The 27,464-nt window shown below is 36.8% G+C and overlaps 4 protein-coding genes across 4 annotated transcripts; 2 read left to right on the top strand and 2 right to left on the bottom strand.

Moving 5' to 3' along the window:
* Window position 1: 1 nt before the first annotated feature.
* Window positions 2–2,394, bottom strand: LOC131776675 (transmembrane protein 263-like). The gene is made up of 3 exons (XM_059092892.2): window positions 2,285–2,394; window positions 2,127–2,186; window positions 2–1,984 (listed from the first exon to the last, which is right to left on the bottom strand). The coding sequence occupies exons 1-3, from the start codon at window positions 2,318–2,320 to the stop codon at window positions 1,727–1,729; spliced, it is 354 nt and encodes a 117-aa protein (XP_058948875.1). The 5' UTR covers window positions 2,321–2,394; the 3' UTR covers window positions 2–1,726.
* Window positions 2,395–3,018: 624 nt separating this feature from the next.
* LOC131776690 (ARL14 effector protein-like) lies at window positions 3,019–4,406 on the top strand. Its single transcript, XM_059092917.2, has one exon. It carries the CDS (start codon window positions 3,118–3,120, stop codon window positions 3,670–3,672), a length of 555 nt encoding a protein of 184 aa, XP_058948900.1. The 5' UTR covers window positions 3,019–3,117; the 3' UTR covers window positions 3,673–4,406.
* A 451-nt stretch (window positions 4,407–4,857) lies between these two features.
* Window positions 4,858–9,844, top strand: LOC131776632 (small ribosomal subunit protein eS10). The gene is made up of 6 exons (XM_059092855.2): window positions 4,858–4,918; window positions 5,297–5,441; window positions 6,960–7,032; window positions 7,689–7,790; window positions 9,055–9,176; window positions 9,734–9,844. The coding sequence occupies exons 2-6, from the start codon at window positions 5,298–5,300 to the stop codon at window positions 9,785–9,787; spliced, it is 495 nt and encodes a 164-aa protein (XP_058948838.1). The 5' UTR covers window positions 4,858–4,918; window position 5,297; the 3' UTR covers window positions 9,788–9,844.
* A 252-nt stretch (window positions 9,845–10,096) lies between these two features.
* On the bottom strand, window positions 10,097–27,390 carry LOC131776683 (apoptotic protease-activating factor 1-like). The gene is made up of 21 exons (XM_059092901.2): window positions 26,969–27,390; window positions 25,447–25,770; window positions 23,742–24,631; window positions 22,176–22,368; window positions 21,735–21,928; window positions 21,384–21,568; window positions 20,720–20,849; window positions 20,355–20,480; window positions 19,949–20,074; window positions 18,741–18,866; window positions 18,189–18,314; window positions 17,701–17,823; window positions 17,094–17,219; window positions 16,882–17,001; window positions 15,162–15,287; window positions 14,855–14,980; window positions 14,104–14,232; window positions 13,092–13,220; window positions 12,364–12,489; window positions 12,119–12,241; window positions 10,097–11,386 (listed from the first exon to the last, which is right to left on the bottom strand). The coding sequence occupies exons 1-21, from the start codon at window positions 27,297–27,299 to the stop codon at window positions 11,243–11,245; spliced, it is 4,023 nt and encodes a 1,340-aa protein (XP_058948884.2). The 5' UTR covers window positions 27,300–27,390; the 3' UTR covers window positions 10,097–11,242.
* Between the last annotated feature and the right edge of the window lie 74 nt (window positions 27,391–27,464).

Genomic DNA, 27,464 nt, shown 5'->3' with positions numbered 1-27,464 from the left:
AGAGCCAACAGCCTGTTTTTATTGTTTTCCACCTGTATGGAACAAACACTGAAGGTTGAACCATTCCAGTATAACTAATAATATTCTATCAAGTAATTATTAATCCTTGTTGATCTCCCAAAATAAAAGTAAGTAGTGTTTTTGCTTGTATTCTGTAATTCAGTGGTCAATTAAGGCATAACATGGCATTGTGTATGGTTTTTTATAATACCCCAATCTATGGAACCAATATTTGGTGGTCTACCTAAATTAACCCTTAAACTCTCAGCTTGTATTCTGTAATTCAGTGGTCAATTAAGGCATAACATGGCATTGTGTATGGTTTTTTATAATACCCCAATCTATGGAACCAATATTAGGTGGTCTACCTAAATTAACCCTTAAACTCTCAGCTTGTATTCTGTAATTCAGTGGTCAATTAAGGCATAACATGGCATTGTGTATGGTTTTTTAGAATACCCCAATCTATGGAACCAATATTAGGTGGTCTACCTAAATTAACCCTTAAACTCTCAGCTTGTATTCTGTAATTCAGTGGTCAATTAAGGCATAACATGGCATTGTGTATGGTTTTTTATAATACCCCAATCTATGGAACCAATATTAGGTGGTCTACCTAAATTAACCCTTAAACCCTCAGAAATGATTAATGTGTATTTTCTCCTCGTAATCTCCATACATAATCCAGCAAACAGGTAATAAGAATACTCAAATTCTCAGGCAGAAGACGTCTAACACCAAATTATTGCAACTAATTTACAAAGACATGTTGCAGCTTAAGGGGAGAATTAACAATCAGATCTTCAGAGTTAAAGGGTTAAGCAGTTACTACACCATTCCCCATGGGTGACCACTTAATACAGGTTGGACTGTATTGGAAGCTATCATTTTGCAAGTCAGCTCTGATTAGAAGACCTTCCCACAACTAAAGCAGCTGGTTAACTTAATTAGGCACTTCTTGTCTGCAGAAATAAAATTGTTCTGTCTGGAACTATGATCTCAAAATTTCTTAGCTGAGAAATTACAAGTTCAATTTCGATTAAGTATTTTGAACTTACCGATAAAATTCTGAGGCATCTCTACTTTAATAATAATTTTAATTTTCAATGAAATTCCGAGATTCATTTTAAACCTTCACAGTGGATAATGAATATATTAAGTTTCTATTCGGTTTTCCTTTCTCAATAAGGAAATTAATATAAACAGTATTGTATTTACAATTTTTATCTATCGTTCATCAGCTATAAATTACAGAGCTTTCTGAAATAGAGTAGTTCGAAACCATTGTGTATACAAGTATAACTTAAAAATTTGAAAGGAAAATGCGAATTTATAAAACAGTGACAGATTTACCAATTCGGGGCGCTCAGCTGAGCAAGCAAATTTCAAATTGAAAATAATGGTGTTTCATCACTACTCTACAATTTCAAGTTCACGAAATTATCTACTATTTCTACAAAATCACACAAAAAAATAGTTATTCTGTTTTCGCGTGCAAGCATCAATTCTCTGTGAAACGAGATACCACGAAAATTCTGTGAAATATATCCAGTCCCTCGGTTCCAAAATTAATGCATTTTCCATTTCACTCGACAAAATGTTACCTTATTTTCTGTATGTGTCCGTGAATGTGAAAGTCTTCGTCAATAAAGATATCTAAATAGAACTCTTGGCATTATGCCACAGGAAATTTTCCTCAAGAGGGCCCTTGTTCCGACACACAGCATCAATCAGACTTGTCCTTTGCTGATTTTTTGAATGGTGTTAGCGCAACTCCCCCTACGGCTGATACAGCGCTAAACGTCGTTGATAATGCCGTTCCCGCAACCCAACCAACTCCTCCAACCACTGTGGCTGCCTTGTTATAAACGCCACCAGATACTTTCCATAAAAAGCCCGGTTGCTGTTCAGGTGGTGTCGCCTCGTCCTTCGCTGATTGCCTTGAAGGAGCTTCCCCATGCATGTCTTTTGAATTTTCGTCTTTCTGAAACAGTGAATGACAACAGGCTTTAAAAGAGCAATTTTACCAAAGTAAAAGTAATTTAGAGCGTCACTATCATCGAAATTAAGAGCGGTAAAGATTTTATGAAAACTTTTAGACTTAAGACGGTCCTTAAACAACGAACCTCTTTCATGACGAAATTCTTCTCGCCAGTGTCTGATGTTGTCGAGTTTGTCCTCCTCGCCTGCAGGACATGAAACGTGGAAAGAACAAATCGTAAAATTATTCACTTTGACGTGACGTTAATGCAATTCAAAGTAAATACAAAAGAGTTCCTCGTACAACGATTTGCTGCTCGGCGCTACCGTCGGACACCATTAGAGATAAATTTTTAACAAATTAGCCTCTTCACAGCTAGGCAACGATTTCCGGAAATAGTTTCTTAACAAGCTTTCATTGTTTACTAGCCAATCATAATTATTGGACTGTAAACAAGATATCCCGGTTTTTCTCCTCAAGCTTTAACTCCCATAAGTGTTTGAGACAGAATTTCTCCTTACATTATCAACCAGAAAAGTGATGAGAATAAGGAAAAATATCAATTTGGGATAATTAATTGATCTAATACTAAATTCTCTGAACTAACATTATAAGAATGTATGGTTGACAGTAAGGAGAATTACAAATTTGATCTGGGAGTTAAAAAGGTTAAGATATCGTTAACAAAATTTTCACTTTCCAAGTTGTACCCGAGGAATTAAAAAGAATAAAGAATTTGAACACAAAAAACATGTAACAGTAAAAGGAAATTTCGCTGATACCCACAATGCTGCAGAACGATATTTCTTCAAAAGATGGATCATTAAAGCGTGAAGAATCAGGCTATTGTTATAAGTATTTTTTCTCAGTTTTATGTCTTACTCCTGAAGTCATTTTTTTCCGTTTTCTTTGTTTGAAAAAGTTGCGCAAAATATTTTCATATTTCATCGTGATTAGTCACCGGAAGTTTTACTTCTCGCCGGAAGTAATCTTTTGTACATTAGCACAGTTGGACTGGGTAAGAGTTGTCTGTTCAAAATGGCGAAATGACTTTCTTTTTGGGAGAATTTTACCTTTTACTCCTTTTTTGACATACCTCTTTTTCCTATCCTTGGAAAAACTGAGGAAATTGTGAAATGTCATCAGAAGCACAACAAGAGAGTGATGAAAAGAGTATCAAGTTGCCAGTCGTCGGGGATGCGAGCTTTGTAACATCAGACGAAACACCAATCCTCATGGGATTTTCTCTGAATGACCCGGCAAAAATCACTCGCACGGAATCTACAGGTTCGGAAAGCTCTAAAACAGAGAAATTAAGGAATTCTCTGAAGTTCAAGAATCCTGGAAGATTACTTGAAGAATTTAACCCTGATACAAGTCGCCGTGAAATGCGAAAATTAAACAGACTGATCAAAAAGGACCCTGCTAACCGAGCGAAAAGGAGACAAAGGCAAAGAAGACGGCCCCAGAAACAGACTTTCCACGACCGATCAGGTGTTCGAATGTCCGATGGAAGAGATGTGTGTGATTGTCAAGACACTAATTGTCCCGGTTGCCATTTTCCTTGTCCTTCTTGTGGATCAGAAAAGTGTGGTGTTGAATGTCGCTGTGATCGACAATGGACTTATCTAAAAGATGTGGAAATTGAGAATCCGCTACCAAGTGTTTCTCGGAGATTGGGAAATCGCTAAAATCCACGCCTCTCTTCACAAGAACAGTATTTATGAAAGAGCTTAGCTATACGGGGGTTTGGGTCCAAGTGGGCTTCTGAATTCCTCTCTTTTGTGATGAATTAATGGATAAATGATCAATGATAATTCCACACGGAATGCATACAAATGCCAAAACCCTGGTTTAGAACCCTAATGGACCCTGCCTTTGCCCCTTTTATTTACAAACATAGTAAGACTTTTACGGGTTCTCCAGGGTGATCTAAGTTTATAGGTATTGTAACCATGTAAGAGTGTTTTAAACAATGGTGTACTTAGTAAACCAAAACTGATAAGTTCTTAGAGAAGAAGTGATCCTGACTTTTTTTATAGAGTGTTTAAGAGCACAAGTAAAGTGGATAATATTTCTTTGTTTGCCTTTCACAGAAAATATAGTGTTTCTCTTTTCCCAGAGATTTGAACACAATTATATTATTATTATTATTGATCAATCCATTTCTCAAACAAAACTGATGTTCATCATATGACATCTATTTATTTGGCGATATACTCAAAGTAAGTTCTATCTTTGTAGGATAAATAATATGACTCAAGAAATATTAAAGAATCCTTGTGGTTCATTTTTGTGGTGGATTAAATGTAACAGTATGTTGGGTCACAATTGTATTTTCATTGCATTTAATAAGGCTAAGCTTAAGATCCAAGTAGAGACACTGAAACAAAAGTTAAAATTCTGTAAAGTAATTTATTATATTTATAAGATAAAATATACTTTCTCTAGTCATAAAGCCTCATGATGGAATACAGCAAGCATTAGTGCATTTAACTCCCAAGGTCCAATAATTACTTCTCCCAACTGACTCCTACACGATTCCTTGAAAATTAGCATGAAAAATTTGGTGTTTTATCAAGATAACACCCTCAAGCTGATAAGTTCGTCTGTTTTCATAGCCTGTATGCAAGATAACATATTAAAATCTCTAATATAAGTAACATATCAATCACCACCAGGAGTAAGAGGGTAAAAATTTTTTTTTCTCTCTCCATAATATGTACAGGCAATTGCACCTTGCGAAAATAATATTTCCTTATTTAATTATCTCTTTCTAAAATTTAGCGGTTAAAAAGTTTCCTCAGAAAAACTTCATCAGACGGCCATATGCAAATATTCCTGTTCCTGCGATAAGGCTTGGCCACCAAGGCTACTAGATCTCGCGCATACTCGAACCGTTCTCTTTTCACTGTGGTCGCCATCTTGGAGAAGAAAGTGAGTAGTGTGGAAGCAATCCACAAGAATTTTAAACCATCCATTCACTACTTGGCGAATTTTCAATAAAATAAAAAATTTTGAATATCATATAACTTCCTACCGCGAAAATTTTTTCAGCGAAACTTAAAGAAATGCAAGAAAATGCCTTGTACAATGTTGTTACCTTTTCATACCAATTTGTCACGTTAGACGCAGTTTTTGTGAAATTTATCTATTATTTTACCTTGCTTATTGAATTCCTTTTAAAGCCTCTCTGTGAAGCAAGCTTTATCCACAATTCTGGAATGTATTTTGATTTCAAAGCCCCTCACATAGTGAATGACGTTCAGAAGACTGAATTTTTAAATCATTCGTCTTGCTTGCTGATTTTTAAAGGATGTTGATCCCCAAGAAAAACCGAATAGCTATATACGAGTACCTCTTCAAGGAGGGGATCATGGTGGCCAAAAAGGATTTTAATCTCGCCAAGCATCCTGAAATTGAGGGAGTTCCAAACTTGGAGGTCATCAAAGCTGCTCAGGTATGAAAATCAGTAATATACGAAGGTTTTGTTTTGCTAGAACGATACAAATTGACAATTTTGATACTCGATAAAATTGATCGTAATCGATTAATATCAATTATCGATAAAAATCGATGGCGAAGGTTTGTGGTTATCAACGGAAAGGCACCAACGAAATACTGGAAATCTGCGGAGATAGTTAGAAATGGCGACTCTTAAGTATTTCGGCTGATTAATTCACCCAGGCTGATTCATGGCAAGAACAGTCGTAGAAATTGATTCCACACGTGAAGTGACTCAGCCTAGTTTCTTTTGGTTGAGGTACAACACGTTCATCAGAGTATACATGTTTTTCACTGTTTTTTCTGTGTGCTATGTTTGTGTGAGCTCCAGTTTTATAAATTGCTTCAAATGGGAATGAGTCATCACAAATTATGGTCAAGAATGGGGGAGGTTTTTACTTTTCCATTAAGACAAACCCTTACTTAATTCTTAGTTAATGTTCATTTGTTCTCTCAGCCAATCAAATTGATATCATAGGTAATCTGAGCCTAAATCTTGTGGTTATTGATACTTATTGCTTATTTTGGCTAATCATAACCATTACAATTTCTGCAAATGTGATTGGTGCACTAGCTGCTTCATTTTTCAGTAATCATTCTATAGAGTTGTAATCAGACAGTGTAATTGAACAGTTAGCCATAATTGGACACCTGTGTGACACACTTTGTGTCGTCCAATTCTGCCTGTAATTATACTTGTGATTAACAATTTGGACTCCGGCTTCATGGTCATCCAATTTTGTTAATCCCTTATATTATTACAGACCGAAATTGGACTCCACTCAGTTGATCAAAAATTGCATATTATCAAGTAACATTGAGTAATCAATTAGTTTCTAGCAATTTGTAACACCCTGATTTCACACATGACAGAGTATGTATAGAGTGTTGAATTTTTGTCAAAGAACAGAAACATCCAGTCAGAATATCAAAACCTGGAAAACAGGGAAAGTGGGAAGAGGTGTGAAGTTTGTCCTAAGCTAAAACAAACGCTCATGTTGAGATCTTCAAAAAATAGCTGAATTAATATGAGTTTCTCTGGAAGCAACAATTATTTTATAAATTATTTTATAATTTTAATAATACATCATTTTTTATAAATAGGAAAGCTAAGAAATTTCAATTTTATGGATAATCATTGAAACTTCTCTGCTATTTTAGCCTCATTATTTGGCTGGAAAGTGTGGTTTTAAAAGAGAAAAAATGGTTCAGAAAAAGTCAGAAAAAAAATCTGATTTTGTATGCATAAATGCATACAGACCTTTTCATAAGCTGGGGTGTTGCAACTTGTTGCCATGTAAATAAAATTGTGCTGCTGTTTTGATGAGTTATCTCATTTAGATAGTGATGTCAAGGTGTACATAGGTTTGATTATTGTATTTTTCTTTCATGATGTCTATTTCTTTTAGGATGGGGGAACAAGTAGAGAAGCTAGACTATTTTTTTGTGGTACTAATATGTCTTCATTTTGTAGTCCCTAAAATCTCGTGGATATGTCCAAGAGAAGTTTTCTTGGCAGTGGTACTACTGGTACCTCACCAATGATGGTAAGAAATTATTATTAGAACAAGCTAGCAATGATGATGAAGTTTGATTGAAATCTGGGATCAATATCAGTATCTGGGCAACTGCCCACCTACCCCCCCCCCAACCCAACATTAACCTTAGGGGAGGGGTAGGTGGGCAGTTGCCCAGATACTGATATTGATCCAAAATCTGTGCTACTAGACCCTATTTGTATGCAACTACCCACTAAGATAGATAGCCACTTGTTCATAGCAAGGCATAGACAAATTTTGTTGCATCCCAAGCCTAATTTTCGTAATCTGTGATTGTTATACTTTTGTAATATTTTTAAATAATTGGCCATGGTTGTTTTAAGACTGGATAGATGCTATCCACTGGATATATCTCTATTGGTGTACAGTGCAGTATGTTTTGTTAACAATTATTCCAGTTAGCAATTTTTCTGTTGGATAGTGTAATGCACCCTTTACATAAGTGGGCCCCATAGTATAAGGCATTATTCAAACTTGAACAGTACTTTCCAAATTAGGATTTGCTTTAAATTTGTCAAAAAAAGCTTGCAGTGTAAACTTTAGTTGGGTGCTCATCACGTTGTACAACATGTAGAGAATTAATCATGGAGATTATGCAATGTTATTTAATCGGCTTAATCACACTTTAAATGACTTGCTTTCAGGAATCACATACATCAGAGAATTCCTTCACCTTCCTCCTGAGATTGTACCAGCTACTCTTCGCCGACAAGCCAGGACTGAAACAGCTAGGCCACGACCTAAAGGTGCGTTGGTTTGCAAACCCTTTAACTCTGAGATTTGATTGTTAGTTCTTCCCTTAAGCCACTACACATTTCCTAAGTTAGTAAAAATGTGCAGAAGAATCTGGTGTTATACCAAGACAACGACTTCTACCAGATAAGTTTGAGTATTCTCATTACTGTTTGCTAGATAAAGCAGGGATATTGTAGGGAGAAGCTACATGTTCATCACTTCTGGGAGTTAAAGAGTTTAAAGTTATCGTTGGACCCTCATAGTTTCCTCTTAGCAAATTGCTTCTCTACTGATGAACACTGTTTTGCCTTGGTTGGTAGTCAGCCAAAGTTTTAAATAATCTTTAAATGTTTCATGAATTCAATTCACTGCCACTCACCAAAAATCACTTAACTGCAATTTTCAGTTGAGTGAAAAGCGGCAGAAGTTTGGAGATCACATTTTGACTTTGAAATCATGTTGTTCTCATGGGTAACTGGCCCTGTTTCCAGTGGCAACATATCATTTGACTTATTGGTCAGTGGTGCATGTCTTTTTAGATTCAGTTACCACTGGAAACTAGGAAGGCTGCCCATACCAACAGTTATTTTGCAGTCAAAATTCTCTCTCCAAACTTTTCTGCACCTCAATCTATGGAGTGTCCTAGTTTTTAGTTAATGTTAGGTTCTATATAAACAATATCTTCTATTTGACACAAAATTATGCATGGTCATTGGACTGCATACATTATCTGTTCCAAGATGCAAACAGTTTTCTGAGAGCAAAGCTTGAGGAAAACTGTAAGCTCTGAGGAACAGATCATGTCCACAGACAAATACAAAAGCACATACTTTTGTGCAAAATTTAGGCTATTGTGTTCATTATCCTTCAAATATTCTGCAACACAGTTGGTAAAATGTTTATGAATGGCTTACTGTTTGCTGTGCAAGATGTTTTCTTTTGAGTGTTCTCTGATACAACGTAATGAACAAAAAAATATTTCCCTTTTTCTGTAACAACCACAGTACACTCTCTCATCTTGAATTAAGTTTCAAACAAAAACTTATTGTAGGTCTGAAAATTGGGGAATATCACTTGAGTGATATCCTCAGATATCCCCCAGTTTGAGCTGAGGAATATTGGTCACATGCTGCGTTAGTCAAACAAAAACATATGATGGATCATAAAGTTTAATATAGTATGTCATGATATAGCAAGGTCCAAAATTAATTTATTGGGAACAGAGTGGAAATAGAACTGCCAGTATCTTCTTACAACTTCAATCCTGACTCATAGGTCCAGACCAACCCCGCGGCCCTCCCTCTGGTGACTCTGCCGACCGTGAGGCTTACAGGCGTGGTCCTGCCCCTGGTATGGAACCTAAAGGAGGTGCTGGCTCAGACTTCAAGCCTGAATTTGTAAGTGTTTCCCTTAAACTTAAAGCTTAAAATTTTAGCTCCCTCGAAGGAAACAAACAAAGAGCCAAGTCCTGGCCCCAGCTCTTTAGAGGGTTGATAATGCTATCCATGGGATAAATATCTCTCTGGTGGATGACATAGAATGTTTTTGTCTAAAATTATATGTTGGATAGTGATATCTGCTCTCTGAACAACTGGACCCTGTCCTTTTAGTTTTGAACATGTTACTAAATATTAGACACTGTTGGTTATCAAGTTTCTTGGTTGACCCACCATCATTTCAGCTGCATGTTAAGATTAGAACTGATATTCTGGTAATTCCCTTTAGAACAAATGACAAACTTTCCTGAAGGCCGGCTCCATTGTACAACTCTAATAGCATAGCATGCATAGTGCTTTGTTTATAATGTGGGACTTTTTTATCATTGAAGCAACCAAAGTCATTTGTTTTTGGAGACATTGTTTATATTGTAAACCAACACCTTTCTCTGGGTTACCAATAGTTTTGTTTTTCTTTGAGGGTTAGCAACCTTTTTTTTTCCCCTTCTTTTTCACAGAGGGCTGGTTATGGTCGTGGCCGTGGTGGATTTACAGGTTCAACTCAGCAATGAACAATTTAACCAAGATCATTGTTAATAGTACAAAAAAATAAACATCCTTCAAGTAAATCAGTGGTGTGATACAACTTTCTGTTTTCAAATGAGATGTTTGTTGATCATAACCTTGAAGTTGAGAGAGTTGTCTCAATGCATCCACTGGTAAAAGAGACCTTTAAATTTCTTCCCTCTAAAAGACACCCTCTAAACTTGACAATCCAAGCTTGGAGAGGCCAACAACATGAACTCCAACCCACAATGCACTGCAGGCAATTACTTCTACCAAATAAGAAATGAACTGGTACAAATACTTCACCTACAATAACATTTTCTAAAAATTTATTTTAACTTAAGCAGTTTTATGGTGCAAACTGTATGAAATGAAACAATGCATACACCTCTCATTGGTAAGTGCAATTTAACATGGCAACAAAGTGAGAGCAATGGCATTTGCTAGTACAAAAAAATTATTGCAGAATTTATGAGTGCAACAGTTTGAAAGCTTCAAGCATAAAAAAGAGACCAGTAGAAGTACAAGGATCAAAACCGCACATGCCATCCTTAAAAAAATATTTAAGCTAAAGGGGATCTTCCAACACTAATTTTTCATTTACTGGTATATGCTTTTTTTTATACTATTGTAAATTTCTTTTTGCTTTGATTTTGCCACCTCTATTTTTCAGCTTGATAAAGGCAAACTTAGGCTTTTGGTAGTTATTTTACAAAAAAGTAGAACTTGGCTAAGAATGCAAAGGAGTTTCCAATGTCTATTCTATCTGATTTATCTTGTAGCCTTACAATAATTCTGTCATTCTGCAATTTGAAAAGTCTGAACTTTGCTAACACACTAGCAAAACTATCATCAAGATTTTACAAACACCTCACCATCTGGTGCCTGAAATGCAGACAGCATTAATTTTAAATCAAAACTAATACTGACTTTTAAAACTAACCTTAACCTGAATGCACTGACTAAGTTTTGTGGTGTAAACTTCTAACAAAAGTTACATGCAATGGCCTTATGAATAGAATTATTGTTGTTAAGCTCGGTTAAGAAATAGAGAAAGATGTTTTATCACCTTGTCATAAGCATGGGACAAAGAAAAAAATTCTGAGTTCCCATGAGGAATAGAATCATGTTTTGAAAACATTGAAACAAACTTTTAATCTGAATTCTCTAAACAATAACATTTTAAGCAATAGATACGTTTAAAATCTATTACAGTTAGGTGCAACTTAAATCTCTTCAAAAATGTTCTTGTAACCTCAGATTTTTTTTGGATCTCATAAAGTCGGTTTGAGACCAAACTCTGTTACTTGCATACTACTTTCAACATCCACAGGCATACATCAACAGCGAAAAGATTTACAATCAATCTAATTTCCCTGAAGTGCAAAATCTGTCCATTCTGTACCACTGTACTACCTTGGTTCACTTGCTGGAAGTTGTAACATGTATCTAGTCAGCTCCTAAGTGATTCTTTTGAGTACATAAATTGTCCCTATGTTGTCCACTGATACAAAAGTGGAGAAATCTGGAGAGACGTAGATACTTTTGGCTTGGGTTCCTTTGAGGTTAAATTGTTGACAGAGTGTTCCATCTCTTTTCCACCACTAAATTAAAAGAGAAGGAATAGAAAGTGAGTTTTTGGAATTAATCTGTGGGAAAGGATGAGAAGAATGGAACAGAATTGAACCATAAAAATAATCATTGAAATTTAAATTTTCAAAAATTCCCAAGATCTAACCAACTAGGTTTTATTAGTGTTAATTTATAAGCATTCTATCAAACATGCAGCAAATTGATTTGCCATGCTACTTGCTGCTCACTTCTCTGTGATACTTGTAGTCTGAGATAGATAGTGAGCACCCTAACGTCAAAACTAATACAGATTTTTAAACAAGTATGTAAGTCGAGTATGCATATTCTCCATACTTTTCTCCATACATTTCCTACAGTGCCTACAAAGAGAATTTGTTTAATAATCAAGAGCTTCCCTTATGGGTGATCATGTCCCTTATTCTCATGACCTTAATGTTTGATTCAACAGAGATAATGTAAGGAGAAGGAAGACACTACTCAATCTGGGGTTAAAGGGTTGATTAAAATTGTGCAGTTGTAAACTAAATCCCACAATTACATGAGCCTGTCTTGTGAGGTTTCAAACCACTCATAAATTTAAACTCAAATAATTAGATTATTTATCTTCATTTTGACGTTTGATAGTTGATTCAGGCTGTGACCTTGTCAGCTGTCACCCAGTGGACATATTGAGCTCATAATCTGATTGCTGAATAGAATCAAAGTTTATAAATAACAAAAATATCAAGTTTACAGTGAAGTACCTTTATATTGTTGCTGACAGATACCAACAGGTCACTGTTGCTTGAAAACCAACAGTTGGCAACCCAAGCATCATGTTTACTGCAAACAGCAAGTTCTTTGTTACCTTCACACATATTCCATACCTATAAAATGAGAAGATATTGCATTGACATGTATATTCTAAAACAATCTGCTTCATATCAAATATTTTAAGAAGTTTGCAAGAGATGGTAATAGTATTGTTTTACAAAATGCAAGAACTCACTCTGACAGTTCCATCATCGCAGCCTGTGCAGATAAACTTGTTGTCTTGTGAAAATGACGCAGACCTCACAACATCAGGGTGTGGCCCAAAAGAGCAACAAAGCTCTCCAGTGGAAGAATCCCAAACCTAATTAATATATAACACATATTGAAAAAAGTTATTTCATTTATTATGGTTAACCTAAAAGTATTCTATCAGAAATGATGCTATTTGATTGGCTTAATTCTACTCATTATCTACTCTGTGACAGATAGCAAGCACTGAATAGACAGACTTTTTTTAGATATATTTTGACATTTGCAGGAATCTGCTCAATCACGAAAATGGCATTTATTGATCACACAAGTATGGACAATGTATGCTAATGGACACAACTTATTAGTAACAATTGTTTGAGTTTGCATTTCTCATCATAATTTGTGCTTTCTGTAAATTTTTCCTGCTCAATTTACCCTGATAAAGGCTGGAGTTCTCAGCTGAAATATTGGGAATTAAAACTTTTTTGGACTAATTTTAGAACTTTCTAGCAGTTAAACAATTTTATGTCCTGGTAGTTAAAAGCTCTTTTGTTTTGAATTAAGATACTAATATTATTTACTTTCAGTTTCTATGCATTATAGTTGATTCATGCTTGCCCTCATCAATGATCACAACATCATAATTCACTTGTTACAAGTACCTGTATGCCTTCCTGCTAATAATAGAAGGAAGTGACAGGGTTTGATTACCTTAGCATATTTATCCACTGAAGCTGACAATAATTTCTTGTCATCTTGAGAAATATCACAGGAGAGAACATACTCTTCACTGCTGTGTTGGCATGAAAACTGTAGAGATCCACTCTGTACATTCCAAACCTACAAAATGAATTGAGACACATTAAATTTGATATGAATGAATTACTTTTAACAGTGCATGATAGACAATGCCTTCATCCAGTGACCAACATTTCACTCCAAAGATCTCATTAGTAATTCTCCTTACTGTCTGCCATACAATTCTTATGATGTTAGTTTGGAGAATTTAGTATTGAAACAACTAATAATCCCCTTGTTGATATTTTTCTTTATTCTCATTACTAGTCTGCTTGATATTGTACTGATATTGTAAGGAGAAATTCTGTCTTGGTCACTAATGGGAGTTTAAGGGTTAAAAAAAGCAGGGCTGGTGTGATGGTGACAACACTCTCTCTGATTTCTAAGTTGAAGGCAGAGCTCCAGACTGCAACATTTTTGACTAACAAGGAAAAAAAAACTGAAACTAGATTTTACCAAAGGCACTTATTTGGAAGACCTGTGTTTAGCACTCATGTAACAGGCTGTAACAGTTTCATTACACAGTGTTTAGGGTCAAAAATCTTAAGTAAATTGAGGCTAACATAAGCTGGTAACCAATTGCACAGAATTTCCTTTCCTTTTTTTTATTCTTGAGAAACGTTAGTGAGATTGTAGTTTTGGCAGGGGAAAACTGTGGAAGCCAATTATCTGTGAGTTCACAAACATATTTTCTAAAAACCATTCACCAATTAAGCATGCCAAATGGCAACTTTAAAAAAATTTTGGCCGCGAGTCTTTGTTATGATGATGATTTTTACAAAAATGTTACAACAAAACATTTTCATCTCTGAATGAGAATAGAGCTCTTAATAAAGGAAAGCCCACAATATCTTGAGCCTTCAGACAATGGAACCTCACTGTACAGCAATATGACTATTGAATTTATCTCCTAATAACAAAATACCTTAAGAGACCCATCCTGAGAAGCTGTAAGCACCAGCTGTTGGTTGTGATGGAAGAACATACATCTTTGTATCCTTGCAATATGACCTTCCAAAGAGAATGCCAAAGTACCCTCCACACAGTTGTAAACCTTCATTTGGGATAAATTTTCAGTTAATCAATTCTAATCTGATGCTCAGTGAATTGCACAGTAATGTCAGATTGTAATGTAAATGTGTGCAACTACATGCCTAATGACTCGGAAGAAGAGGAACAAGCTTACTTACTGATGATTACTGTGTTGATGATTCAATTTTTGACTCACATGACAGACAAGGCAGAAGAAAATAGGCTGCTCAAAGAATTTAAAGAAGGAAAACCTCCGCTGGTAGAGCAAATTATTGTTCAATTAACGAGAATAATCTTTTAATTTAAAATTTGTTGGCACCACTGATATAACCCATTCACTCTCAAGATCTGACTGTTCATTCCCTCCTTTAGCTGCTGCAAAATTCCTAGTAAATTAGTTACAAGAATTAGGTGTTGGATCAAGATAACAAATGAATTTAACCTGATAAGTCTGAGTATTATCTTTACCCTCTTCCCAGAGTTAAGGGTTAATACAGATATTGGCTCCTTTGGAACTGGAATTTTAAGAGCAATGCCCTACTGAATTGCATAATGCTTCATAGTTAGTGCTATCAATTGCAAGATATCCTTGGGGGACTCAAGTGACAAATTAGCAAACTAAAAATATAATGCTGTAAGTATACCTTGGCAGTGCTGTCTTCTGAAACTGACACTAAAAGTTCAGAGCCCTTGTTGAATGCACACCACCTAACGCGATCACAATGGTCTTTGAATTCTTGGATTGTTTTGCATGTTAACTTCTCTAAAATCTAAAAGGTGAAAGGAGGCAAATATTTCAGAATCCTGCACTCTAAAGTCAAGTGATCTCCAATTGATAAGCACCAAACTTCTTACAAAGTAAAACACCTTCATGGCTAAATCTTTTGAGTTTGGATCTACAGTTCAGTGACCTCTGAATTAGAGTAACATTGCATGTACAAATATGCTTACCTTCACACATCCATCATCAAAGCCAGTAGCAACTAGACTTCCATCACTGTTAAAACTAATGCTTGTGATTTTTATTTGGTTAACTACACTTTGTGACAACAGTTTGGTGTTTTCACCTTCAAATATCTAAAAGGAGAAGTAAAAAATCATTTCTAATAAGTCTCAGCATAATAGTAACAAAATACAAAGGTTTTAGAGATTTCTTGTCACTTCACACAACGTCAGGAAGCAAACCACATTCTTTAACTTTAAAAAATTAGCTGGATTTTACCCATTGCAAGCATCAGGAAAGGAAGAATCTCACTGCTTGGTAAAGCATAGTAAACGGACCAAAAAATAGTATAAATGCTTACAACCACACATAACAATACTGGGTGACTTATGTAAGATCTATATTGGACCTGTGTAATATCATGACCTATGTCAAGGAACCTTAAAACCAAAACAGAGGAATGAAAGAATGGCAGAATGATCAGAATGGTGGAAATTTACCCCAAATCATAAAAGAGAGAATGGCATGAAATCCCTCCAAATCCTAAGGGCGGAACTATAAATATTATACACACCCTGCCAAAGGATAAAAACAGCCAAATAATTTCCTTTGGTACAATGTCATAGCAGACTTCTGGTCATGTACGTAAGTGAGTGAGATCTAAAAAATATACGGAAAAGGGGGTGCAATCTAAAAAAAAAACTTACCAAACCTTTTCTCCCCCATGAGTTTACCTTCAGTGTAAATTAAACCAATCCACAATCCAATCCATACATGTCCAATACACCCAAACTGTTGCAATTTGTCTACAGTCCTTGACGAATCGTCACACCAGATGTCAAATCATGCATTAACATACCACAAGTCAAGAGGCATAAGCAATATGTGAAATTACCATGGTATGCCAGAAGTTGAATTATGCATTAACATACCAGAAGTCAAGGGGTGCGCACATGAGCAATGAGTGAAAATGAGTCGCATGGTATGAGAACATGACAACATGAACCTTCCACATTCTTAAAGCATGAAACAACCGGAAGTCTATCATCAGAATATTAAAAACTATACAGTGTAGCAAATGTTGATGATTCAACATGATTCAAATCAAATCAAACAACTCGTCACATCAAATGATGATCCATCATACCAGATGTCAATTTGCAGTGTCTTACAAATCGACATCCAGTATGACCGGTCATCATTTATTGTGATAAGTCGTTCAATTCGAATTGAATCGTGTCAATTCGACAACATCTACAACCCCCCTTCACAGACACTTGCAGAATATTTTCTAAGTGTCTTGCAAATCAACATCCAGTATGACGGGTCATCATTTATTGTGACAAGTTGTTCAATTCGAGTCCATTTGTGTCGATTCAACAACATTTTCAACCCCCTATCGCAGACACTTGAGGAATATTTTCTAAGTCTTTTGCAAATTGACTTCCGGTATGCCTTTTCACGTCCTAAGAGATGGTTTCTCAGACCTCCAGTATACAACATTACTTAGCGAATCGATTCCAGTTTGACGATTTGTCGACTGCCTTTGACAATTTGCAACGGTTTGGGTGTATTGGAAAACCCTCTATCCTTTAGCAGGATGTGTGCACTATTTACAGTTCTGTCTTTTAGGATTTGTTTCAACTTTTCACCATTCTACCATTCTGTCATTCCACCATTCCAACTTTTAGAATTACCATTCTTTTTCAGTAACCAGCTACTACTAACCATCAGCCTGTTGGATGTGTCTGTAATGGCAATAGTCAGGGAATCCCCTCTAAACATCACATCAAACACCATTCTGAGTTTCATACACTCTTGAACATTGGTGTTGTCAACTTTCCAGATCTACAATTGAGAGAAAAATCAAAATTTAGGATGATTAAGAAATCACACTAACCTTTAAAAATACTGCATTTTTGAGCTTTGTAGTGCTTTACCTTGACAGTTTCATCATCAGAGGATGAAACCAACTTGCTGGCATCCTGTGACAGGGCAACACAGTGAACCCAGCCTGAGTGGCCTCGGTACACACCTATGCTTCCTTCATTGACTGTATTCCACAGCTGCAAAGAGTACAAATAACATTAATCTTTTGGTTAACATATCTGTGATAAGTGACAGAGATTTCACTGACAAAATATCTCATAATTGAGATGTGATTGTTACAATAATCATGTTTATAATTCCAAATAAGTCAAATATAATCCTTTAACTCCCAAGATCTGATTGTTAATTCTCACCTCCAGCTGCCACACATTTCCTTCTAAATTAGTTGTGAGAATTTAGCATTAGATCAAGATAACAACTTTTACCTGATAAGTTTGAGTATTCTCATTACCTATTTGCTGAATAATGTTTGGATATCATAGGGAGAAGTTACATGTTTATCACTTCTGGGAGTCAAAGGGTTAAGTGTGTGTAGTTGTGTTTAATATGGTTTATAAAGGATTTTAAGAATTCCATCAAAGTTTCCAAAAAAATTTTAAGAGGCTCATGAAATTGTAGGACGCGTTCATAAATGAATATGTGAGATTGAAAGCCTACCTGTACAGTTGTGTCTGACAGACCCACCGCTAAAATACTATCATCCTGTGAATATGCCAGTGAGAGAGGGGTGGAAGATGCATAAAGGGTCTTTAATTCTTCACCAGTTTTCGAGTCCCAAATCTAGCAAAGAAATAATTTTGTTAATCCCAGTGAGTAGATTTAAAATCTTGCTTGCCTTTTCAAAGGGAACTCTACAATTTTGATATAAAAAGTAACCCTGGAACTGCAGGAATTTGGTCAACATAAAAATGGAATGCAAAGGAAAAAAAGATGTTTAATAGTTTCCTTTCCATAATTCAAGTTTGAGTTCCCAAAGAATATTGGAAAAAATGAAAACTATGGTTCGAAAAATCAAAATCTTATTTGTAACAAGTTGGAGAGCTGAAGACATTGAAATAATTTTTCATTTTCTGGTTTCAAATCATGAGAACCTCACAAAAGCCACTAAAATCTGACATGAAAAATTATTTTTCTTGTGTTCTAACCTTAGCAACAGTATCTGAAACACCAACTATACTGTGTGAAGTTGGTTTGAAACAGCAAAATGTCACAGCACTAGTTGTTCCTCCCTCAAGGGTAAACAACTCTTGTCCTGATGTTGAATCCCAGACCTGATAAGGTAAAAAAAAAATATACAACTCCAATTTATCACATATGTTACAAATGATTGAAAACGAATGTGATACATTTGTTGCTACCTTACAGAGCACCCTTAGTAACAGCCATCATCATGAAATCTTCACATAGAACTTTATATTTATACTTTCTAAAGCTGTCAGAACTCTGATGAGGGGCTGACACTCAAAACATCCAAAACTCTTCACAGCAGCCAATTTACAAATTACAAACCACATCATCTTGTAAATCTGAACATGGTTGACTATGTTGTAAACCATTCTCAGAAATCCTCACCACTGATTTGATTTATGGTAAGTTTTCCCTAAAATGTACAACCTCCTCTGCCCTGAGTTTCTACTGATTGTTAAAGCGTTAAAAAGGTAAGTATTTGGGTTTAATATCATTTTGTGTCACAATACCTTCACAAGAGTGTCATCAGAACAAGACACAATTTGTGAACCATCAGGAGAATAACAACAACAGCGGACAATATCTGCATGACCAGTGAAATTCACATATTCTGTGCCATCTTCACAACTCCACACCTGAAATTTCCATGCAATAAAATATTTACCCATTCAAATAATGATCAAAAGTTGAAGGTGGTCTACACACTGACTTGAATACCAACCAGTTGAGTTATTTAACACTTTAACTCCCAAGATCTGATTGTAAATTCTCTCCTCTAGCTGCTATATGTTTCCTTGTAAATGAGTTATGAGAATTAATTTAGTGTTAGATCAAGATAACAACTTCTACCTGATAAGTTGGAGGTTTCTCAATACCTGTTTGCAGGATGATGTATGGACATTTAAAGGAGAAGTTACAAGTTCATCACTTCTGGGAGTTACAGGGTTAAAAGAATAAGTCTAAGTAGGTGCAGTTTTAAATTCAGTAACAAAAGTGATCCTGGATTGCTTTGGTTTTGCTTTACTTGCTCTGTGATGGGGTCCAGATGCAAAATCATAGCCAATCTCAATCAATCAATAAATCATTACTTTTTATTTATGTTCTGGAAATTATAAAACAAGTCAAATTTGTTAATTAACATATCACAGCCTAAATTTCATTATTTTATAAATTTTGATTTATTAACTTATCAACTCAAAGAATTGTAAAACAAGCCTCCATGTACTGATGTGTTACTTAGTTTTTTTAATTATTAGTTACCGTTTCATTTCCAAATTGATTATATTGTATTTATTGGTTAAAACATAGCCTGCCTATATTCAGTCTAGACTACCTGTGGGTCTATGAAAATATTTAAATTATTAATAATCATTCTTTAAATGAAGTGTATAGTGTGCACTAAGTGTGTATAAGTGAATTCATTAAATAAACTTATCGGGCCAGCTATCTTAACAAAGTTTAGCCACTTTTTGACAAAACCGCACTCTAAGCCATCTTAAAATTAGCCAAACCTTTTATTCAATCACTTACTTTTGTAAACAGTGTCAAGAGGGCCAGAAGTTTATAATGGAAGGACATTTATTTAATTAAATTAGTATAGGTAATAACATGATTTTGAGAGCAATTTGGTGTCAGCACCTTAGGAATTGTATAAAAAATCAGCATGGAGAATATGCCTACTGATGTTAGAGTGTAGGGTTTAAAGTAGTATTAGTACCTTGACAGTCTTGTCAGCAGAGCAGGAAACAACTTTCTTGTCATCTGGTGAAAACATGCACTTGAATACTTCTTGGTTGTGGCCACTGAAAGTCAGTAGTTCTTTTCCGCTACTGCTGTCCCAAATCTAAAGAGGAATTGATAGACTGCTCTCTTTTCTGCACATGATTGGGTTACATATCACTTTCACAAAAGAGGTGACATTCTAATTACTAAATCCTCATTCATTGAATACTAGTGAGAGTAGCAAATATGTTCCACATTGAAAAGTCACATCTCTATAATCTGTTATACACAATAACCTTTCAACATTGGAATCAGAGTATTTCTTCACAAAGGGCCCAAACAAAAAATACAAATTCAAGATACTTCCAGCCAATAACTTAGCCATAGTAATGGGGACAAACCTTGACTCTGTGATCAGCAGAACATGAAACAATTCTGACATCATTAGTGGAGAATGCACAGCAGTATACCACATCAGTATGGCCCATCATGGACAGCAGCTCTTTGCCTGATTGACTCTCCCAAACCTAAAAGGAATTCAAAGTGCTATCCTTACTGACAATCTTTTGAAGCTTGTTTGATCTACTGAACTGGAAACATCTCCTTCTTCAACTAATTAGGGAGCAAAAGACTTCACATTTCTTCAAAAATGTGCAATTACTAGATGCTAATAAGCACATTGAGTTACTAGCTTCAGTTGAAACCAAAAATCTCATTTAGTGTCAGTAATAAATTGTATGCTACAAGGTCATTCAAAGTGCAATACCTTTACAGTTTTGTCAGCACCACAAGACACCACTTTGCTCGCATCCTGTGAAAAACTGCAACAGTACACTGCTCCTTGGTGAATTTTCACTGTTATGAGAAGTGTATCCTGAGACTCTTCTGCACGGTTACTATGGAAACAGTTGATTAAGTTATTTCAAGACTGGTTGTCAGTTCAATGAAGGCACAGAAAGAATTCCTAATAAGGCAGTCTTCCACCAGCATCTAACTGGTATTTCAGGGCATGACAGTTGTTTGAGAGTATATTTAACAATTATTTGCCAAAGGCAAAGTAAATATTTGTGAATAATCCCTGAGATGAAGCCCAGGGGATTATTCAACAATGTTCATTGAGCCTGGGGCAAATAATTGTGTTAGTATGATTGCTCAGCTCCTTTCAAATTCTGTTGTAAATTCTGTAAATGAAGAAAGCATTGAGCACATTTTGTGGCGATTACAATAATTAATTGTATCAAGATGAGCAAGGAGTTCTAGCAGGTTCATTTCATTCAATCAGCAAAAACCTCTTTCTTGTAAGTAGAAGAGTTTGATTAAGTCATTACAAATTAAACTCGTCATAAATTTTATTACTGGTGTGTTGATTATATCAACAAATTGATAATTTACTTAGCCCATTGTTATGGAACAGGTCAAGCATATCTCACCTCCAATCAAGATAAAACTTGCCATCCCCTCCCAGCTGAATGGCTTTGTCATATGCCTGTTTATAGACTTCAGAGTCTCTGGATTCACTAAGACCCATCTGGATTAAATCTGGAAGAGGTTTCTCCACAAAACGATGGGCATTCACACTTACAAAATGGTGGAAATCATTGATGACTTTCAGTTCCTAGAGAGAAAATTCTACATTTAAGGTTAAACAAGGGAAAAACATGCAGAGTCAACTGATAAACACTCCTTGAACGAGCTGGACTAATTTTGTTTGATCTAGAGCCATGAAATCAATTTCCACTCTTTGGTCATTTGAAACATTCTTTATGGTGTTGTGTAGTTACCTTGCTGTCTTCATGTCCTTTGACTGCTAAATAGTCATTCAGTAGATCAGCGGGTCCAGTGACATCTAGTTTAGCAGCCAGCCATTTTAGATCTGTGATAAGTTGCTGTGCCTCTTCTATCAGACCTGCTCTAAGCATGTGTCGCAAAAGATTCCGGTAAATATAGCCATCATTTTTCATCTCACTAAAGTTTCCTAAAAAGTTTAACAGAAAGAAGATAGGATCTTTTACAAAGGGCGGGGTTTGCACCAGAGGACTTCCCCCTAACTACCCCCCTGAAACTCCTCATTGACCTCATGAAATGTTAATCCTCTTTTGATAAGATGTTGAAATTTGCTTAGTTTTGATGTTATGACAGTCAATTGAATGCATTCTAGGGGCATTGTGTCATATGCATCATGTACCTCTGCTCTGCCAAAGATTAGCCTACCAATAGTTTACCTTTATACACCTTTCTGTATCTATCCACCAGGTTCTTGTGCAGAGCTTCCAGATTTGTGGCCTGTTCATGAAGGAAAGTTAGCTGCAAGTTATGCACAGTGTACCATGTACCAATTGCATCTTCTGAATCCACTGTTCTTCTCGCCAAGGATTTGTTCACCAAGTCTTCCATCCAGTCTTCCACAACTTCAAACTGTAAAATTATTTATTTCATTTATGAGAAAGCTTTCTGAGCTGATCTAGCTTTAATAATTAGTAACCGACCAAGCAGCCGGGGAATGAAATAATTAATTGCAAGTCAAACAGACAAACAGTAAAGCTGACTGACTTACTGACTAACTGAATAATTGAATGACTGCCTAACTGACTGACTGACTGACTGAATAACTGACTGACTGACTGCCTACCTGACTGATCAACTGAATAACTAACTGATTAAATAACTGCCTGACTGACTGCCTAACTGACTGCCTGCCTGACTGACTGCCTGACTGACTGACTAACTGTCTGACTGACTGACTGACTGACTGACTGACTGACTGCCTGACTGCCTGACTGCCTGACTGCCTGACTGCCTGACTGCCTGACTGCCTGACTGCCTGACTGCCTGACTGACTGACTGCCTGACTGACTGCCTGACTGAATAAATAACTGACTGACTGACTAACTGACTAACAACCTGACTGGCTGACCAACTGACTGGCTGACTGACTGTCTGACTGATCGACCGACTGATTGACTGACAAATAACTGAGTGACTGACTGATTGACCAACTGACAGACTGAATAACTGAATGACTGCCTGACCAACTGACTGACTGACTGACCAACTGACTGACTCAATAACTGAATGACTGGCTGACTGACTGGCTGACTAACTGGCTGACAGACTGACTGACTGACTGACTGACTGACTGACTGACTGACTGACTGACTGACTGACTGACCAACTGGCTGACTGACTGACTAACTGGCTGACTGACTGACCAACTGGCTGGCTGACTGACTGACCAACTGGCTGACTAACCGGCTCACTGACTTACTGACTGACTGACTGACTGACTTAATAGCTGAATGACTGCCTGACTGACTGCCTGACCAACTGACTGCCTGACTGACTGCCTGCCTGACCAACTGACTGACTGACTGACCGAATAACTGAATGATTGCCAGACTGACTGACTGACTGACTGACCAACTGACTGACTGAAAAACCGAATGACTGCCTGCCTAACTGACTGACTGCCTGTCTGACTGACTGACTGACTGCCTGACCAACTGACTGAGTAAAAAACTGAATGACTGCCTGCCTGACTGACTGACTACCTGTCTGACTGACTGCCTGTCTGACTGTCTGACTGACTGACTGACTTTCTGATTGACTGACTGACTGACTGATTGACTGGCTCCCTGACTGACTCACTGACTGACTCACTGATTGACTGAATTATGGATTATAACAAATGGACTTGCTAACCAACTACTAGATAAACCAACTGATTATCAGATGTATCTAAAGTAAGACATGCAAAGGTGTTTCTTGTAATCAAGTTGTGGGTACCATACCTCCTCATTCCACAGTATAATGAGGACCTGGGCAGGAACTTTACAATCTTCATGAAACACAGCGAAGCTTTCATAAATGTCCCTTAGTTCATCAGGCAGGTTATTGATGCTCATGCGAATTGCTTCTGTCAAAGTTGGATATTGATACTCAAACTGTGGTTTAAGCTTACTGACATTCTTCTTTTTCAGTTGTTTGACATAATATTCCCATCTTGTAGGATGATCTCGAAGCAGAGCACCTATCATACTTATTGCTAAGGGAGAACCATTTGTAAGTTTAAAGATTTCTTTTGCCTCAGCTGGGAGGTTTGTCTTGGGCAGCTGCTTTGTCCACTCAGCCAAAATTTGAAGTGATTCATCTTCTGTAAAACCCTCACTAATGTGAACTTTAGCTTTCGACCCACCCACCATGTCTGTGATAGCTGCATCACGAGTGGTAACCATGATACGACAACGGACATCAAAGAACTTCACATCGCAGGAATCCCAAAGGTCATCAAGAATTAGCAATGATCGAGGGTGCTGGTGGGCAAAGAGCACCCTTAACCTGTCCTTAGCTTCTTCAGTGTTTCGTGGAGGTTGTCGATTATGATCAGAATCAAGTCTGGCACAAAGATTTTGCATGTGCATGAGAAGTTTAGGTTGATCTACAGGGCCTATTCGTATCCAGTGAACACCACCTGGGAAGCACTCATCCAAGACAACAGCACTTCTAAGAGCTTCAGAGGCTAAGACAGTCTTTCCACAGCCAGCCATTCCATGCAGAATAACCCAGCCATCTCTCTCTTTTAGGGACTTTAATGCTGCATGAATTTTGTGAATATCTCTTCCCCTGTGGGCAAAAATCGCTGGCCGCTGAGGCACACCACCCTCTAGAAGGACATTTTCAACTGAACAAAAACAAAGTGAACAAAAGAAGTGATAGAAAATTATAATAACTAAAATGTAAAGAACATTTAGTGAAAGACTTGCACATAGTGACTTGGAGTATTACTGCTTCCCCTCCTGGATGGGAAGTTAGTCCATCACAGTTTTATCCCCCAGAATATCATTAGGCTTTCCTGATAATTTTCCAGTACCCATTTATACTCCCAGGTGGAGAGAGGCACTGACAAGGTTAGTGTCTTGTCCAAGAAAACAACACATTGACCCACCCAGGTCTTGAACCCAGACCTTTTGACCTGGAGTCAAGTGTACTGACCATAAGGCCACTGTGTCTTCCTAGTGTAGTCTTCTTAATAGTCCATTTTACAGTTGTGTGCTTGGTTGCTATGCCTTTGAACAGGAGTGAGGCTAAGGGTGACCTTGTTATGATACAAACCTTGCTGCTCATCAAATGTAAATTGCTTCGTTATTAAGTTAACTAGATACTGGTCTCTATCACAACAAGGTCACCTACAGCCTCACTCCAAAACAAACACTTGGCAACTATATACACAACTGTAAAATTGCCTAGTATTGATAAATAGATCTCTATGAAATTGAAAATGGAGGTTTGAGACAGGTAATCAGTCACAGCACTAAGAAAGAATGAATGTGTCCCTAGTCAAATTTTAAGACAATTTTCAAAGGGGTCTGGTTACTGTTGTAAATCTCAAAGCACATTCTGTATCCTAATTTTAAACACTTTTTGTGGTAGACACAAAAATTATTAGTTTCCAGAGCATATTTCTCCTTTAATTGATGCATAATTTTTGCTACATACCTCTCTCTGATAACTCTTTAGCTTTTGATACTTTCCTTGGAGCAGCAGCATTTTCTTGCAAATATTCCACCAAGTGAGGATAAGGTTCTTCCAATGCCTTACGGAAATGATAAAAGGCTGCATCATTTTTAGTCTCCAACAAGTCTAGCAGCTTCCCTGCCTGTCTTCTTGATGTTACTTCTGCTCTGATTAGTTCAGTATCATGAACATCAAATACCATTTTACTCTGAAGAAAGTTAAGTACATCATCAACCAAGAGATCTTCAACAATTTCCACCCGGTTGGCAATAAGGAGATTAGCATGGTCCTGAGTCATCATTTGCACTATGGAAATAAAAACAATTTTGGTTGTAAATCTTTGCAACTCAGCAAGGTGGTTGCCAACAAGAGCCTCTGAAACAAGCAGTGTTTGAGAGTATCGGCACACAGCTAAACCCCTAGGATAGGAGAATTTAGAATCCACAACAAGGGGGGCCCCTGAGTTAGTGTCTGGACTCTGGAATGAGATGTACATTGCATGACTTGTCACTAACTAGTATTTAAAGATGTCTAGTTAATTAGCAAAAAATATCTCTTTTAAAAGGTCAGCCAAGTTGTGCCATGTTTTGACAAGCCTAAAGGGCAAATCAAAAGACAAACAACAAGCAAAAATACTCAGCAAAACAACATACCAAAGCATCTAATCAGTTATTCATTATCCTCATAACTGTCACATAGTTCATATAACTGTGCAATAACGGAATATTTGTACCGGATTCGCATGTTATTTGTACTCTACTGGATGCAGCTCGATAAAAGAGATAAAATATCAATACAATAAACATGTTCATTATCCAACTGCACAAAGAAGTGTAATAATAACGCGCGAATAGAGTACAAATATCCTGCGATACTGTACGGTTATTTGGACAGTTGGTTATTTTGTACTGTAAAAGACTGATTAACCAGTCGGCTGCGCCCGCTACGCTTCTCTGTCTGGTTTGCTTTTCTCGCCTTATGAGAAATGAGTAGAAAGACTTAGCAGGAAAAAAAATCGTTGTGTGTATTTTGACTCACCCGACGGGCTCGTCAAAATACGACACAAGTCATGAAAATTCTCAGCAATACTACACACCAAAACGTCTAATAATGATGCTAAAGATGAGGACAATATTAGGAAAAAGAAAATCATATGTTTACATGTTCGTGATATTGGGTCAAGCACCATTCATTACCCTTCAACAATCCATTAGAGTAACTGCTTGAGAATCGTGAAGTCAGAAGAAAGAATGGGTTATGAAAAATGCAGCGGAAGTAAAACAACATGTTTGATGGGCATGTCTTGTCTCCAGCAGTATTAAGAAACGTATCTTGGCCAAGGTGGTCGAACACAACAAATTCGCTATGTTACGAAATTTATCTTTGTCAGAATTAAACGAGTTCCATCTGCACCAATGTCGAAATAAAAAGTTGTACAGGAAACTAGCACCAATGGTTTTTTCCACAAAAAGAAAGGTAAAAAAAACCTTTGATTTATACTTACATTGTAGTGGTGAGTCGATATCTTCCGTGACATGATTAAACCCGTTTTCATCCTCGCTACTCTCATCACTCGATAAAAGTTGCGCGAGATGTTGGTATTTCTCTTTAAGAACGGTGAAAAAGTGATCAAATGTGTTGTATCCTTTCGATGAAAGAATGTCCAGAAGCTTTTCTGCTTGCCTTCGGGAAGTAAGCTCCTTTCGAATGACCTCAGCGTCCTCAGAGTCTAGCACAAACTTGCTCCGCAGGTAAGGAAGCACATCGTCCACTAACAAATCTTCCACAATTTCTCCCCTAAACTTAATCAACAAGTGCCTGTGCTTCTCTAGCATCTTGCCTTGTCTCTTTTAAAACAATCGCTTCTGTTTTGATAAAAATACTCGATGACTCCTCTAAGAGATACACTTCCGGGCATTTTGAGACTTCTCCCACTTGAATGCGCATGCGAATGGAGCTTAAGCGGAAACGAGGGTGCTGTCACGCACAACGGGGGAACG

The sequence above is a fragment of the Pocillopora verrucosa genome, chromosome 8 (assembly GCF_036669915.1).
Source record: "Pocillopora verrucosa isolate sample1 chromosome 8, ASM3666991v2, whole genome shotgun sequence".
Lineage (NCBI taxonomy): Eukaryota > Metazoa > Cnidaria > Anthozoa > Scleractinia > Pocilloporidae > Pocillopora > Pocillopora verrucosa.
Note: the sequence above shows the minus strand (reverse complement) of the source record. Positions and strands in the feature narration are given on the sequence as shown.

What these genes read in the sequence shown, in the direction of transcription:
- LOC131776683 (XM_059092901.2), bottom strand. Translation starts at nt 27,299, where the DNA reads ATGCTAGAGAAGCACAGGCACTTGTTGATTAAGTTTAGGGGAGAAATT. An exon ending in TTATACTGTGGAATGAGGAG is followed by an intron (nt 22,369 to 23,741) that starts GTATGGTACCCA and finishes ATAATTTTACAG; the next exon opens with TTTGAAGTTGTGGAAGACTG. An exon ending in CTCAGGATGGGTCTCTTAAG is followed by an intron (nt 13,221 to 14,103) that starts GTATTTTGTTAT and finishes TTCATTTTGTAG; the next exon opens with GTTTGGAATGTACAGAGTGG.
- LOC131776690 (XM_059092917.2), top strand. Translation starts at nt 3,118, where the DNA reads ATGTCATCAGAAGCACAACAAGAGAGTGATGAAAAGAGTATCAAGTTG.
- LOC131776675 (XM_059092892.2), bottom strand. Translation starts at nt 2,320, where the DNA reads ATGGTGTCCGACGGTAGCGCCGAGCAGCAAATCGTT. An exon ending in GCGCCGAGCAGCAAATCGTT is followed by an intron (nt 2,187 to 2,284) that starts GTACGAGGAACT and finishes CATGTCCTGCAG; the next exon opens with GCGAGGAGGACAAACTCGAC. An exon ending in AGAATTTCGTCATGAAAGAG is followed by an intron (nt 1,985 to 2,126) that starts GTTCGTTGTTTA and finishes TCACTGTTTCAG; the next exon opens with AAAGACGAAAATTCAAAAGA.
- LOC131776632 (XM_059092855.2), top strand. Translation starts at nt 5,298, where the DNA reads ATGTTGATCCCCAAGAAAAACCGAATAGCTATATACGAGTACCTCTTC. An exon ending in AGGTCATCAAAGCTGCTCAG is followed by an intron (nt 5,442 to 6,959) that starts GTATGAAAATCA and finishes TTCATTTTGTAG; the next exon opens with TCCCTAAAATCTCGTGGATA. An exon ending in AGCTAGGCCACGACCTAAAG is followed by an intron (nt 7,791 to 9,054) that starts GTGCGTTGGTTT and finishes CCTGACTCATAG; the next exon opens with GTCCAGACCAACCCCGCGGC.